Genomic DNA, 11,206 nt, shown 5'->3' on the forward strand with positions numbered 1-11,206 from the left:
ATTTATTATTTATTATTTATTGCTAGTTTATATTAATTTATCAAATTGAAAATTTTAAAAGTATTATAGTATTATAAAGAATTTAAACAACAATTTATGAAATACATCATTATTATAAAGATATAAAATGAAAAATCTGATTTTTTTCAAAAATTCCTGAATATTAATATCTGTATTAAGAAAATTTAATTTTTCAAAAGTATAGTGATTTCAAAAAATAATAAATTAAATAGATTATTTTAAGGAATATATGAAATATTATTTATTTATAATTATAAATAGTATTTTCTTATTAGTTGATTCTAATTTAAAAATTGAACGTTGAATGTTGAATGACCAATCATATATCATCATAATTGCAACCACCAATCATAATTCAATATGTTATTGCGTCATATACAAATGAAAGTTCTAATTGGATGAAGATATAAACAATAATTTCTTTTACGTCCTTCGATCAACAGCAACAGGTTCTAAGTACAAAGAAAATTCTTCAGCAGCCATTGTACCTTTAACGCGCGGGTCGCGATCGGTTCGTTAAGTGTTCGATGGGCTACGTTATATTCTGCACATATTAATATTTATTAACACACTTGCACAGTAAGTAAGAAAAATTTGTTATCTTTAATATATATTTAAAATTACTCCATAAATAAATGTCATATAATATTGAAAAGAACTGAGAAAAATGAGTAAATAACCGTTAGAAAATATAGATTTAAAATAACTTAATTTTTAATACGATTTGTAGTATCATATATGGATTTATACTGATTTTTTAATAAGGTATCAATCATTAAATATATATTATATTATAATTGTTAAATGTTTAATTAGTATATAGATAAGAGCAACTTTCTTTTTAAATTATAAATTGTATAACTTTGTTAAAATTATTATAACTTTTAATACAATTTTAATTTTATAATTATGTATTAACGATTTGTACTGTTTATATTTTTACAGAGAAAAATTTATATCCAATTTCTTTAAGGTATAAAAATGCCTGCACCAGAAGCTGATTGTCATAGTCGTAAAGCTAATTTTAAATTTAATAATAAACATGAGGTAAATTAATCATTATGTTGTAAAATGTGTGATATAAAATATATACTTAATTTCTTATTATACTTTATTTTCTTTATTTGTAAAAATTATTTTTATATATAATATTATATATAAATAATTTGTTATTATAGGAAGCACGTAGAAGAAGGAGTGAAATATCAGTAGAATTACGTAAAGCTAGAAAAGATGAACAATTATTAAAACGACGAAATTTGAATGTAGGCAAAGAATCACAAAATCCTGTGAGTGAAAGTAATCTTTCACCCATTTCTGTATCTATAGAAGAAATTGTCAATGGCATGAAATCTTCAGATCAAACAATTCAATTACAAGCAACACAAGCATGTAGAAAAATGTTGAGCCGAGAAAAAAATCCACCTATAGATATTATGATTCAACGTGGAATTGTTCCACGATGTGTTGAATTTTTAGATTATCATCATAAGTATGGATATAATAATAATAATTTTATTTTATTTTTATTTCATAAATTTTTTTGTTATTTACATTAAATATTTCTAGTGCTGCATTGCAGTTTGAAGCAGCATGGGCTCTAACAAATGTAGCATCTGGTACATCAGAGCAAACTCATGTTGTTGTTAAACATGGTGCTATACCAAAATTAGTTGCATTACTTAAATCTGCATCACCTAATGTTGCTGAACAAGCTGTATGGGCACTTGGTAATATTGCTGGAGATGGTCCAGCAGCTCGAGATCTTGTTCTTGGATATGATGCTATGCCACTTTTATTAGAATTAATTAAGCCTGATACTTCTGTATGTATAATATATGTTTATTTCAATATAGATATAATAATACTATCATTAAATTACTATTAAATTTATTATTATAGGTAACATTTACACGTAATATTGTTTGGACATTATCAAATTTATGTCGCAATAAAAATCCTCCACCTCCATTTGAAATTGTAAGAACTGCTCTTCCAGTGTTAAATCGTTTACTTAGTAATAATGACAAAGATATACTAGGTAAAATTATGATACTTAATTAGAATATTCCATATGTGATAATTTATATTTTAAAATAATTATAAACAAATTTTTTTATTGTAGCTGATGCTTGTTGGGCTCTTTCATATCTTACTGATGGTTCTAATGATAAAATACAAGCAGTTGTTGAATCTGGAGTTATACCAAAACTTGTACAATTACTTACTTCAACTGAAGTGACAGTTTTAACACCTGCACTTCGTGCTGTTGGAAATATAGTTACGGGAAATGATATGCAAACAGATGCAATAATATCAGCAGGTGGTTTGCAACATTTAGGATTATTATTGCAACATCATCGTATCAATATTGTTAAAGAAGCTGCATGGACTATTAGTAATATTACTGCAGGGAACATAGAACAAATTCAACATGTTATAAATGCTGGTTTATTGCCACTTTTAATACATGTTCTGGAATCTGTTAGTAAATTATATATCTTTTATTAATTGCAATTATCAAAAAAATTATTTAATTATTTATGTAAAATTATATTTTATTTATAGGGAGATTTTAAATCTCAAAAAGAGGCAGCATGGGCAGTAACAAATTTAACTTCAGGTGGATCAGTACAACAATTAGCCCAACTAGTACAATTAGGAGTGCTTGCACCATTTTGCAATCTTCTAGAAGCCAAGGATTGGAAAACAATAATTGTTGTTCTTGATGGTTTAACTAATATTTTCAATGCTGCAGAAAAAATGGGAGAAATTGAACGAGTAGCTATTATGATAGAAGAAGTTGGAGGTTTGGATAAATTAGAAGCTCTTCAGCATCATGATGTAGAACAAGTATATCAAAAAGCTACTGCAATGATTGATAACTTCTTCTCAGAACCAGTAAGAGAATTTATAAAAATTTATACATTTAAATAATAATATATATTTTAGTAATAAAATAAAAAATATTCGAATGTTATGAACATTTTTTTATAGGAAGCCGAAGAATCAACATTAACAACACCTACAGCTGATGGTCAATTGGAATTTAAACCAGCTGAAACGGCACAAAAGGGTTTCAATTTTTAGATTCCATAATCAGTTTTACGTTATTTAATTAATATACTAGTGTGTGTTTCAGTTCTTTTTGTAAATAGGTTTACATTTTTTCGTCGTTGCAAATGAACATTAAAGAAGAATTTTTTGTCCCTTTCATAATGCTTTATTGATATTTTGTGTGTTCCATGACATCAATTTCCATTTAATGTTCCTTTTTATATATAGCTTTAAAATTGCAATTTATTTGTTTATATATATCTTTCATTTCTGATATTATTAATTTCAGAATTTTTGTTCTGTACTGAAATATGTATTTTGCGATATTCTAAGAGTCATTTTTAATATCATTTTATGTTAATGTCATTTAATATCATGTTTTGCATTTTTTTGAATTTATAATACATAAACATTTATCTTTAGATTTGATCACCGTTAAAATTTTATGTACTAATTATTTTCATTTTTTTCTTTTTATTATACATGTAATTGTCTTGTGATTTGTTAAATTATGTGTCTATAAAATACTATAAGCTACATTTCTTATTACAATTTATATGTATTTTTTAATAAAACTTTGATACAAAAGTTAACATGTATTGATAATAGTAATTTCAATAATTTTATATAATATAATACAATTATAAGCAATTGAACAAAAATAGGGTTTTCGGTTATCTTTCTTATATATTTAGAGTATTATAATTTTAAATATTTAATAACTTATAAGTTATTATAAAATTAATTTAAAATAAGTCAAGTAACAATTTCTTCTTATTATAATAAGTTTATATAATACATATTTAGTCACTTCAAACTAAACAAAGACTAGATGAAATTGTAACAAATTTCTTACTTATTACGAGTATTCATTATTTTATATCATACAATATACTTATTTAAAAAATATTTTTGAATTGGCAAGGTATTTACGTGCATTATTTCATTTTATAATTTTGTTCGCATAATTAAGTACTATTACATAAATATTAATGTGGCAAAATATTTATTTAATGTTAGTACTTATATGATTATTTTCACCTAAACAGAACACTTGAAATGTTTTATTTCTTTTGAAGCTTTCATTAGCTGAATTTGCATTTAATAAATACTTGTTTTTAATTTTAAAAATACTATTATCGACCAAGAATAAAATCGCTTTGATCATTTATTAAAAAATGATAAACAAATGCAGCTTTTTTTCGATCAATTGTTGCTTGAACAACTTGAGTACGACTTCTCTGATTTTTATCACCTCTACTTCTTGGTGGATCTCTTAAAAAAATTGATCCAAATATTGTTGCTATGAAACAAATAATTAATAAATTTATAACAAGTTTATTATTTTTTTTATAGTAATAAATAAATAAAAATTTACCAAGAGTTTTAGCATCTAGTTCATTATCTTGAGTATGATTTAATAATTCTTGTAAAAAATAACAAATATAAACAAAAACTGTTCTCCTTATTTCTGGAAGTTGCATTACAATCTATAAAAAAATTTAAATATTAATTTAAAATATTAAGAAACATATATATGTTTCATAATAACATGAAAATTTTTTTAAAAATTATAAATCCACACACTTGTTTGCATTGTAAATAATTTGTTGCAGCAGATAAGCATACACTATGGAGGTTGTATGGAATTAAAGGTTCAGCTGTAGACTCTAGAAGTAAAAGTAATGCTTCTGCAACAGAGTGAACACTACCAGCTTTGTAGTTGTTAAGGAATCAAAATTATTTATAATGATGTATAAGATATTGATGTATAAGTTGAATATTTTGATTAGGATACGCATTGGATCTTGACTCCAATTGTCTAACCAATCTCTTATAGCTATAATTTCACTGGGAAGACCCGGTGTTTCAAAAAGTCCCGTCGTTTTTATACCATGTCGATACAACCTATCAACTAAGAGCCATATTTCTTTAGGTATAGCATATGGTTCTTGAGAAAGATTTTTATTATTTTCCTATGATTTTATGAAATAATAATATTAAGTTAATTGTAGGATTTTAATTTTATTTTTTTTTTATACATATATATACTTATATAATATGCTTACAAGTTCCATTAATCTACCAATAGGAATTTCTCTAATTGGTACTGGAATATGAACTAAAGCTTCCATTGAAGATCCAAAACAGCTTCTTTCATAGGTACCTAAGAAAGTAATATAATCTCGTTTCTTTATTCTTTAAAAGCAATGTAGTGTTAAAATATTGCAAACCTGTAACTGTTATAAATATATCCTTTCCTCCTTCCAAATGTAAAATTAAAATATCATATAATTTATCTTCTCCTGAATTTAATTTACATGCTGACCTTTTATCAACATATATTTCAAATCTAGTATCACATTTTTCTCCTAAACATGATAAAAAAATAAATTTATAAAATATCCAATTTGATTAAAAAAAAAAGAAAAAATTATACCTGGTTTTATAAAACCTTTAAATGGTTCTATATCCAACCATTCTTTACAATAACTAGTGTCACCTAATTTTTTTATAAATTCAAATTGAACTGGTACCTATAAATAGCATAATTAATAAAAAAAAAAGAAAAATATTTCATGTAACACAATAATTAGATTTTATAAAAGTAATAATAATTAATAATAATTAATAAAATAATATAATATAATTAACTAATTAATAACTAATTAACTAATTAATAATAATTAGTAAAATAATAATTTTTTGTTGCATGTAAACGGATAATTTGATATGAATTTATTATATATATCAAATCATATTGTATAAATATTGCATTATATAAGAATTGTTATTTTAAACTATATTATATTACAATATCGTTAAATAGCGAATTATATGAGGATTATCTATATATATTTTAAAAGTTTATTTACCTGGCCAGTATTAGCAATAATAAGTTCTTTGCTACTAGGTTCAAGAAATTTTAATGTATCAAATATAATTTCTGTTGTATCAACCATCACTTGTGGTAAAAATTCGTTTTCTAATTTATCAAGTTTTTTCATAACTTCTTCGTGGATTTTACGATATTTTGCCATATCTATGATTCTAATCTATAAGTTGAAAAATATGATAAATTAAAAAATTTAAATAAAATTTTGTTTTATTTTATTAATTTTTTGTACTATTCAAAAATATTTATATTTACCTGAGAATCAAAAATTGCACTAACTGGTTTATGATCTGAAATTTTTAATTCAGAATGACTTCTATAATCTATTGATGTAATTGCTTCGCCTTTCCATAATATACGATCACACCATGCTGGTGCTCTACCTTTTTCACTATAATTGATATTTATATTTAATAAATGATATAATATATGTATATTTAAATACACAAAGAAAAATTCAAAATATAATTATAAAACCTTGAATCCCAATTATCAGTGCCTGGATCATATTTATATGTTGGTTTAAATGTAATTTCTGCTTCTTGAAATCCTTGTAAAACACGACCTAATCGTCGTTGTTGACCTAATTGATCTAAAGCTAAGACAGCAGAATAGTTTTCTTCATCTATATGTTGTTTAGCGACCATGACATCCATTTCAGTTATTCGATAGTTCAGATCTCCTAACCAATAGATCTGACTATTTATAAAATTTTTATATTTTTAATTACACAATTTTACACTATATACTTTGAAATATAATATATGAATAGGATACTTACTCATGATCTTTAAAATTTTTAGGCGGAACATATTTTGTAAAAGATAATCGCGCACATATATCTGCATAATCTTGATTTCGTCTTTCGTATTCTTCACAATGTGCTGCTAAATGAGCATTAACAAAACAAATAGATGTATTATGAATAGAACAACTTACTGCTACACCTCCTTTATTACCCTGATAAGATTAAATTTGTTAAAATAATTTAATATTGAATTTTAAATTCTTTTGTATTTTGTAAAATATTATAAATATAAATAATTACAATAAAAATAAATATTACCATTTTACCCATGATGCCAGTACCTACTGTATCAACTGATACATCTTTTATGTATGGTACATGATTATGCAAAGCATATATAAGCAACATCATACCCACTAATCTTACAATAGCTACTTGCTCATAAACACCATTTGGATGAAGAGATTTTGCTACAACTTGTCTATAAACACATAATATAAAAATATAAAAAAATAATATTAAAATATTATTTAATATTTATATACAAATATAATTGTTTTACCTCCATTCTTCTTCTCTTGGAGTGTCATTAAAAAGAAATGCTTCTTTAGTTAAATCTAGTTCTTGAAATCCAATTGCATATACATCAGGAGGTGTTTTATCATAACTTAACCATCTATGCAATTTAATACCATTTGGTGGTTGGCCATTTACATTCCATGTACCAATAAATATACTATAATAAATTATAAATATATATAACACTATAAATATATTATAACAAATTCTATAATAAATTATTTAGAAACTTATAATAAAATTATATATTATATAATACTATAAAATAAAATTATATAATAGTATTTTACAGAATGTATGAAAAAAATAAAACAAACCGAAATGTTTTACTGTATGTATAATCATCTTCTTTGCATGCCATTTGATATCGTACTGCTGACTCCCTAGCAGCTACTGGTGATTTGCCAGAAGCAATACTACGTCTTGTTACAACTAGAACTGGACTTTCTAGATCTACCAGCTATACAAGATATTTTTAAATTTTCATTATTAATTTTTAAATAAATGTAAAAATTACAATATAAAATCTACTAACAGGATCAGTATTATCTTGTACTTCTTCATTGGTATTGGAATTTAAGTTACGTGTATTTCCTGTTAATTTTTGAACCCATAAAAATTCTGATGCTGAATTCTTAGTTTTTTGATATACTGTAATGATTAAAAAACATATGTTTATATACTTATATTACATATAAGTAATTAGTAACATATTTTTACCTTCTATAGCTCTAAATATCTCAGATACTAAGGAGCTAGTTACTACTCCAGGTCTCATCTCAAATATTAATTGTAATTTTCTTGATGTTACATTAAGATAAACATCTAAACTATCTTGTTGTTTGTCATCAGTATCTAATAAATAATATTTATTATATATTAATATAATTATATATTAATATTAATATATAAAAATATTTTATAAAATTGAATATTATATAAATAATAAATAAAATTACATACTTATATTACATTTAAAATCTTGATCAATAGGCAATACTCTTTCTATGGTAAGATCACTATAAACTTGAGGGGGTGTTCTTGAAGTAATTAAAATAACTAATGCATGAGTAGTTCCTTTGTTAAGAAGTGCTATAATCCGTGCAGCTTTAACCCAACCTTGTATCAATGATGCTTCCATTGCCTTTTTATATGATTAAAGATTTATAGATTTATATTTTATATATACTTTTTAAAAATAGAGAAAGTATTTAATTTTTGTTTTCAATTAAAAGGATACAATTATTACAGTCTCTCCTGAGACAAATTTTGATTGTACAATCATTGATTGTTCTGATGATGACATGCTTATCAATAAAATGTTATTTTCCAAAATTTTTAATATAATTCTGATATGATGTATGTATATGAGGACTAATATAAATATAAATATAAAATATTAATATTCATTATTGAAATATATTTATTATATTAAATATATTTAACATGTGTAATGAGAATAGAATATATTCTTATTTTTTTTATATTAATAATAATAAAGAAATAATTATAATAATACATATAATATAACTTTTAAAACTAGATAAAATAATTATTTTCTGTTAATAAATTTTCATCATAAAATATTTTTTCCTTTTAAACGAAACATTACCTTATCTTATTTGTATTGAATATCGAGTATCACTGCATTTTTTCGATATAAGTTATTATTTCTTTCTAAAATATATTCCAATGTTACTATTAAGTAACTTATATTATATACTTTAATTTATCACTGAATGAATAAGAATGACAAAGTACAGTAATTGACATTAGACATGATTAAATTTGTATCCCTCGTGTGTGTCAAAGAAATCAGTAGATAGTTTGTAGCTTTTTTTTTTAATGTGGATATATATATATATATATATGTTACTCAATAAAAATGTATATGAAAATGAAGCATTTTCATGAAATGAGAAAAATAAAAAAAGTTTTTATTAAATTTGATATAAGTCGATTAAATATTTTTATTTGTTTTTTATGAAGTAAAATATTATTAAAATGTTAATATCTTATAATATAATTAATATAATTAAATTTAAATAAGAATTTTGCTTAAATAAGAAAAAAACATATTGTTTTTAATACATATTTATATATTTTATAGAATAATCAGTTTTTTGTACAAATAAAACATTTTATTGAAGATAAAATGCAATTTTAAGCGCGCAAATAGAATTTCCCTAGTAAAAATAGAAAATAGTACCTACATTGAAAATTAAAAAATAGCTATGCCAACTTCCTGAAGCGTTGTAAGCAGGTCTATGATCGTAGGTAAATCTTTCTTTTCTAGCGCATCCATTGACCATGCCGTTTACTGCAATGGCGGTATAGATATTTCATGAAGAAGAAAGTGGATTTTCTGCAATGTAAGTGAATATTGGTTTTATTTTTTTTATATACCCATATTAAATATAAAATTGTATGTTTTTCTGTGTATATTGATATCAAATTTGTGCTATTACGATATTACAGGATGATTACGATTTGTGTGGGCAAGGTCTAGTTGTACTTTTATAGACTACAGAATTCAGTTTCTTCCATATTGATCAGTGTAATAGCCAATATAATATAATCTTACTTCTAAAAAACAAAAAAATCCAGTTATCGATAATAATTGTTCCTTGAGGAGTTTATCAACTTACAACAATAGGACGCCAAAGAATTCGCGGTAATCGTTCCCGACGTCTTAGGTTAGGATGATTTAAGTATTGTTTGATGATTTCAAGTAATTCAATGTAATTTGCAAAATTTTGGTCTTTGGAAATGATATTTATATTTTATTATCATATTTATTTCCTATATATTTTTTATATTTATTTATTTGTTATTAATATTATACTAAATGAAATTTAAATGATGCATGTTAGATCTTAACAAAATTAGAGGGAAAACAGAACAATAAATAAAGTTTTAAAGTTTTTTTTGCTTTTATGGAAAAAATATTTTTTGTGATGCATTTCATTAGAGATTTAATGTTTTTAAATATATTAGATTTATATTTCTTATATTGTAATTTATTAATTTAAATAAGTTTTATAAAGTTAAATATAATTTCTTATCAGATATAAATCTTTAAAAGATATAAATATGAACAAAATTTTTTATTTTAAGAAAATATAAGATATTTTGATTTTAACAAATGTACATTGATTCTTTCTTTTGTAATAATTATACTTTTAGGTAATATTTGGTATTTCATTATCTGAATGGACAATAAGGTGGATGTCTCAGAAGTAGAAAATATTTCAATGATTGGATCTTCTGAAATTTATTATCTGCCTGAAGTCGCAGAGATATCAGAGGTATTAGATTCTACTGGTCTTAGTCCATTAACCTCTTCTTTAGACCACACTTTAACTCTTCAAGAGGATAAACTGCTTTCATCAGAAGTTAATATGGGTATAGAAGATACATGGTATGATTAATATTATTCATTTAAATAATTATTAATATGTAATAAATTATATAAATTATTAACATAATATTTGTTACATAGGACTGAAGCAAATAGTTCTACATCAGACTATGCTATTCCACTTCCACCACCACCTGGTTTAAATGATTTTACAGATGTTGGTGCAGATCCTATTGGTGATAATGGAACTGGTATAGAATATGGTCCATTTTTACCTCCTGATACTCCAGCTCTAAACAATTTGTTTTCAGAAGGTGGAGATTCTCAAGATGATTCACAAATGGGTATATATAAATATTATCATATTTATATATATATATATATATATATATATATATAAAACTATCTGATTTTTAAAAAAAATTTATTTATTAAGATAATTGATTAATGTTTTATTTGTATTTATGTTATATAGAAGATGTAGTTTTACGTGCAGGAGTATGTGGTCTTCGCAATCTCGGTAATACTTGCTTTATGGCTGCTG

The 11,206-nt window shown here is 23.7% G+C and overlaps 3 protein-coding genes across 5 annotated transcripts in view; 2 read left to right on the top strand and 1 right to left on the bottom strand.

Annotated features, from left to right (window-relative positions):
- Window positions 1–424: 424 nt before the first annotated feature.
- On the top strand, window positions 425–3,240 carry LOC102676263 (importin subunit alpha). Of its 2 annotated transcripts, none has more exons than XM_006608881.2 (8): window positions 425–600; window positions 967–1,068; window positions 1,200–1,513; window positions 1,591–1,846; window positions 1,924–2,062; window positions 2,147–2,505; window positions 2,590–2,922; window positions 3,019–3,240. In XM_006608881.2, the coding sequence occupies exons 2-8, from the start codon at window positions 1,003–1,005 to the stop codon at window positions 3,109–3,111; spliced, it is 1,560 nt and encodes a 519-aa protein (XP_006608944.1). In that variant the 5' UTR covers window positions 425–600; window positions 967–1,002; the 3' UTR covers window positions 3,112–3,240. The 2 variants fall into 2 exon arrangements, with proteins under 2 accessions (XP_006608944.1, XP_031370563.1); XM_031514703.1 differs by having other exon boundaries at window positions 454–604.
- Window positions 3,241–3,617: 377 nt separating this feature from the next.
- On the bottom strand, window positions 3,618–9,145 carry LOC102676403 (type II inositol 1,4,5-trisphosphate 5-phosphatase). 2 transcript variants are annotated; one of them, XM_006608885.2, is made up of 19 exons: window positions 8,914–9,145; window positions 8,542–8,675; window positions 8,265–8,445; window positions 8,022–8,156; window positions 7,837–7,952; window positions 7,619–7,761; window positions 7,285–7,458; window positions 7,041–7,203; window positions 6,756–6,934; window positions 6,452–6,673; window positions 6,230–6,365; window positions 5,955–6,134; window positions 5,519–5,615; window positions 5,313–5,450; window positions 5,148–5,245; window positions 4,877–5,054; window positions 4,666–4,793; window positions 4,457–4,568; window positions 3,618–4,381 (listed from the first exon to the last, which is right to left on the bottom strand). In XM_006608885.2, the coding sequence occupies exons 2-19, from the start codon at window positions 8,605–8,607 to the stop codon at window positions 4,215–4,217; spliced, it is 2,613 nt and encodes an 870-aa protein (XP_006608948.1). In that variant the 5' UTR covers window positions 8,608–8,675; window positions 8,914–9,145; the 3' UTR covers window positions 3,618–4,214. The 2 variants fall into 2 exon arrangements, with proteins under 2 accessions (XP_006608948.1, XP_006608947.1); XM_006608884.2 differs by having other exon boundaries at window positions 8,265–8,448.
- A 369-nt stretch (window positions 9,146–9,514) lies between these two features.
- LOC102673501 overlaps window positions 9,515–11,206 on the top strand; it is a 7,742-nt gene continuing 6,050 nt past the window's right edge. Inside the window, exons 1-5 of the mRNA XM_006608945.2 lie at window positions 9,515–9,673; window positions 9,780–9,997; window positions 10,488–10,722; window positions 10,804–11,006; window positions 11,138–11,206. Of these exons, the coding sequence (XP_006609008.1) occupies window positions 10,514–10,722; window positions 10,804–11,006; window positions 11,138–11,206 (481 nt within the window). The 5' untranslated portion in view covers window positions 9,515–9,673; window positions 9,780–9,997; window positions 10,488–10,513. The remainder of the gene's footprint in view (window positions 9,674–9,779; window positions 9,998–10,487; window positions 10,723–10,803; window positions 11,007–11,137) is intronic.

Source organism: Apis dorsata, unplaced genomic scaffold (genome assembly GCF_000469605.1).
Source record: "Apis dorsata unplaced genomic scaffold, Apis dorsata 1.3 scaffold_50, whole genome shotgun sequence".
Taxonomy (NCBI): Eukaryota; Metazoa; Arthropoda; class Insecta; order Hymenoptera; family Apidae; genus Apis; species Apis dorsata.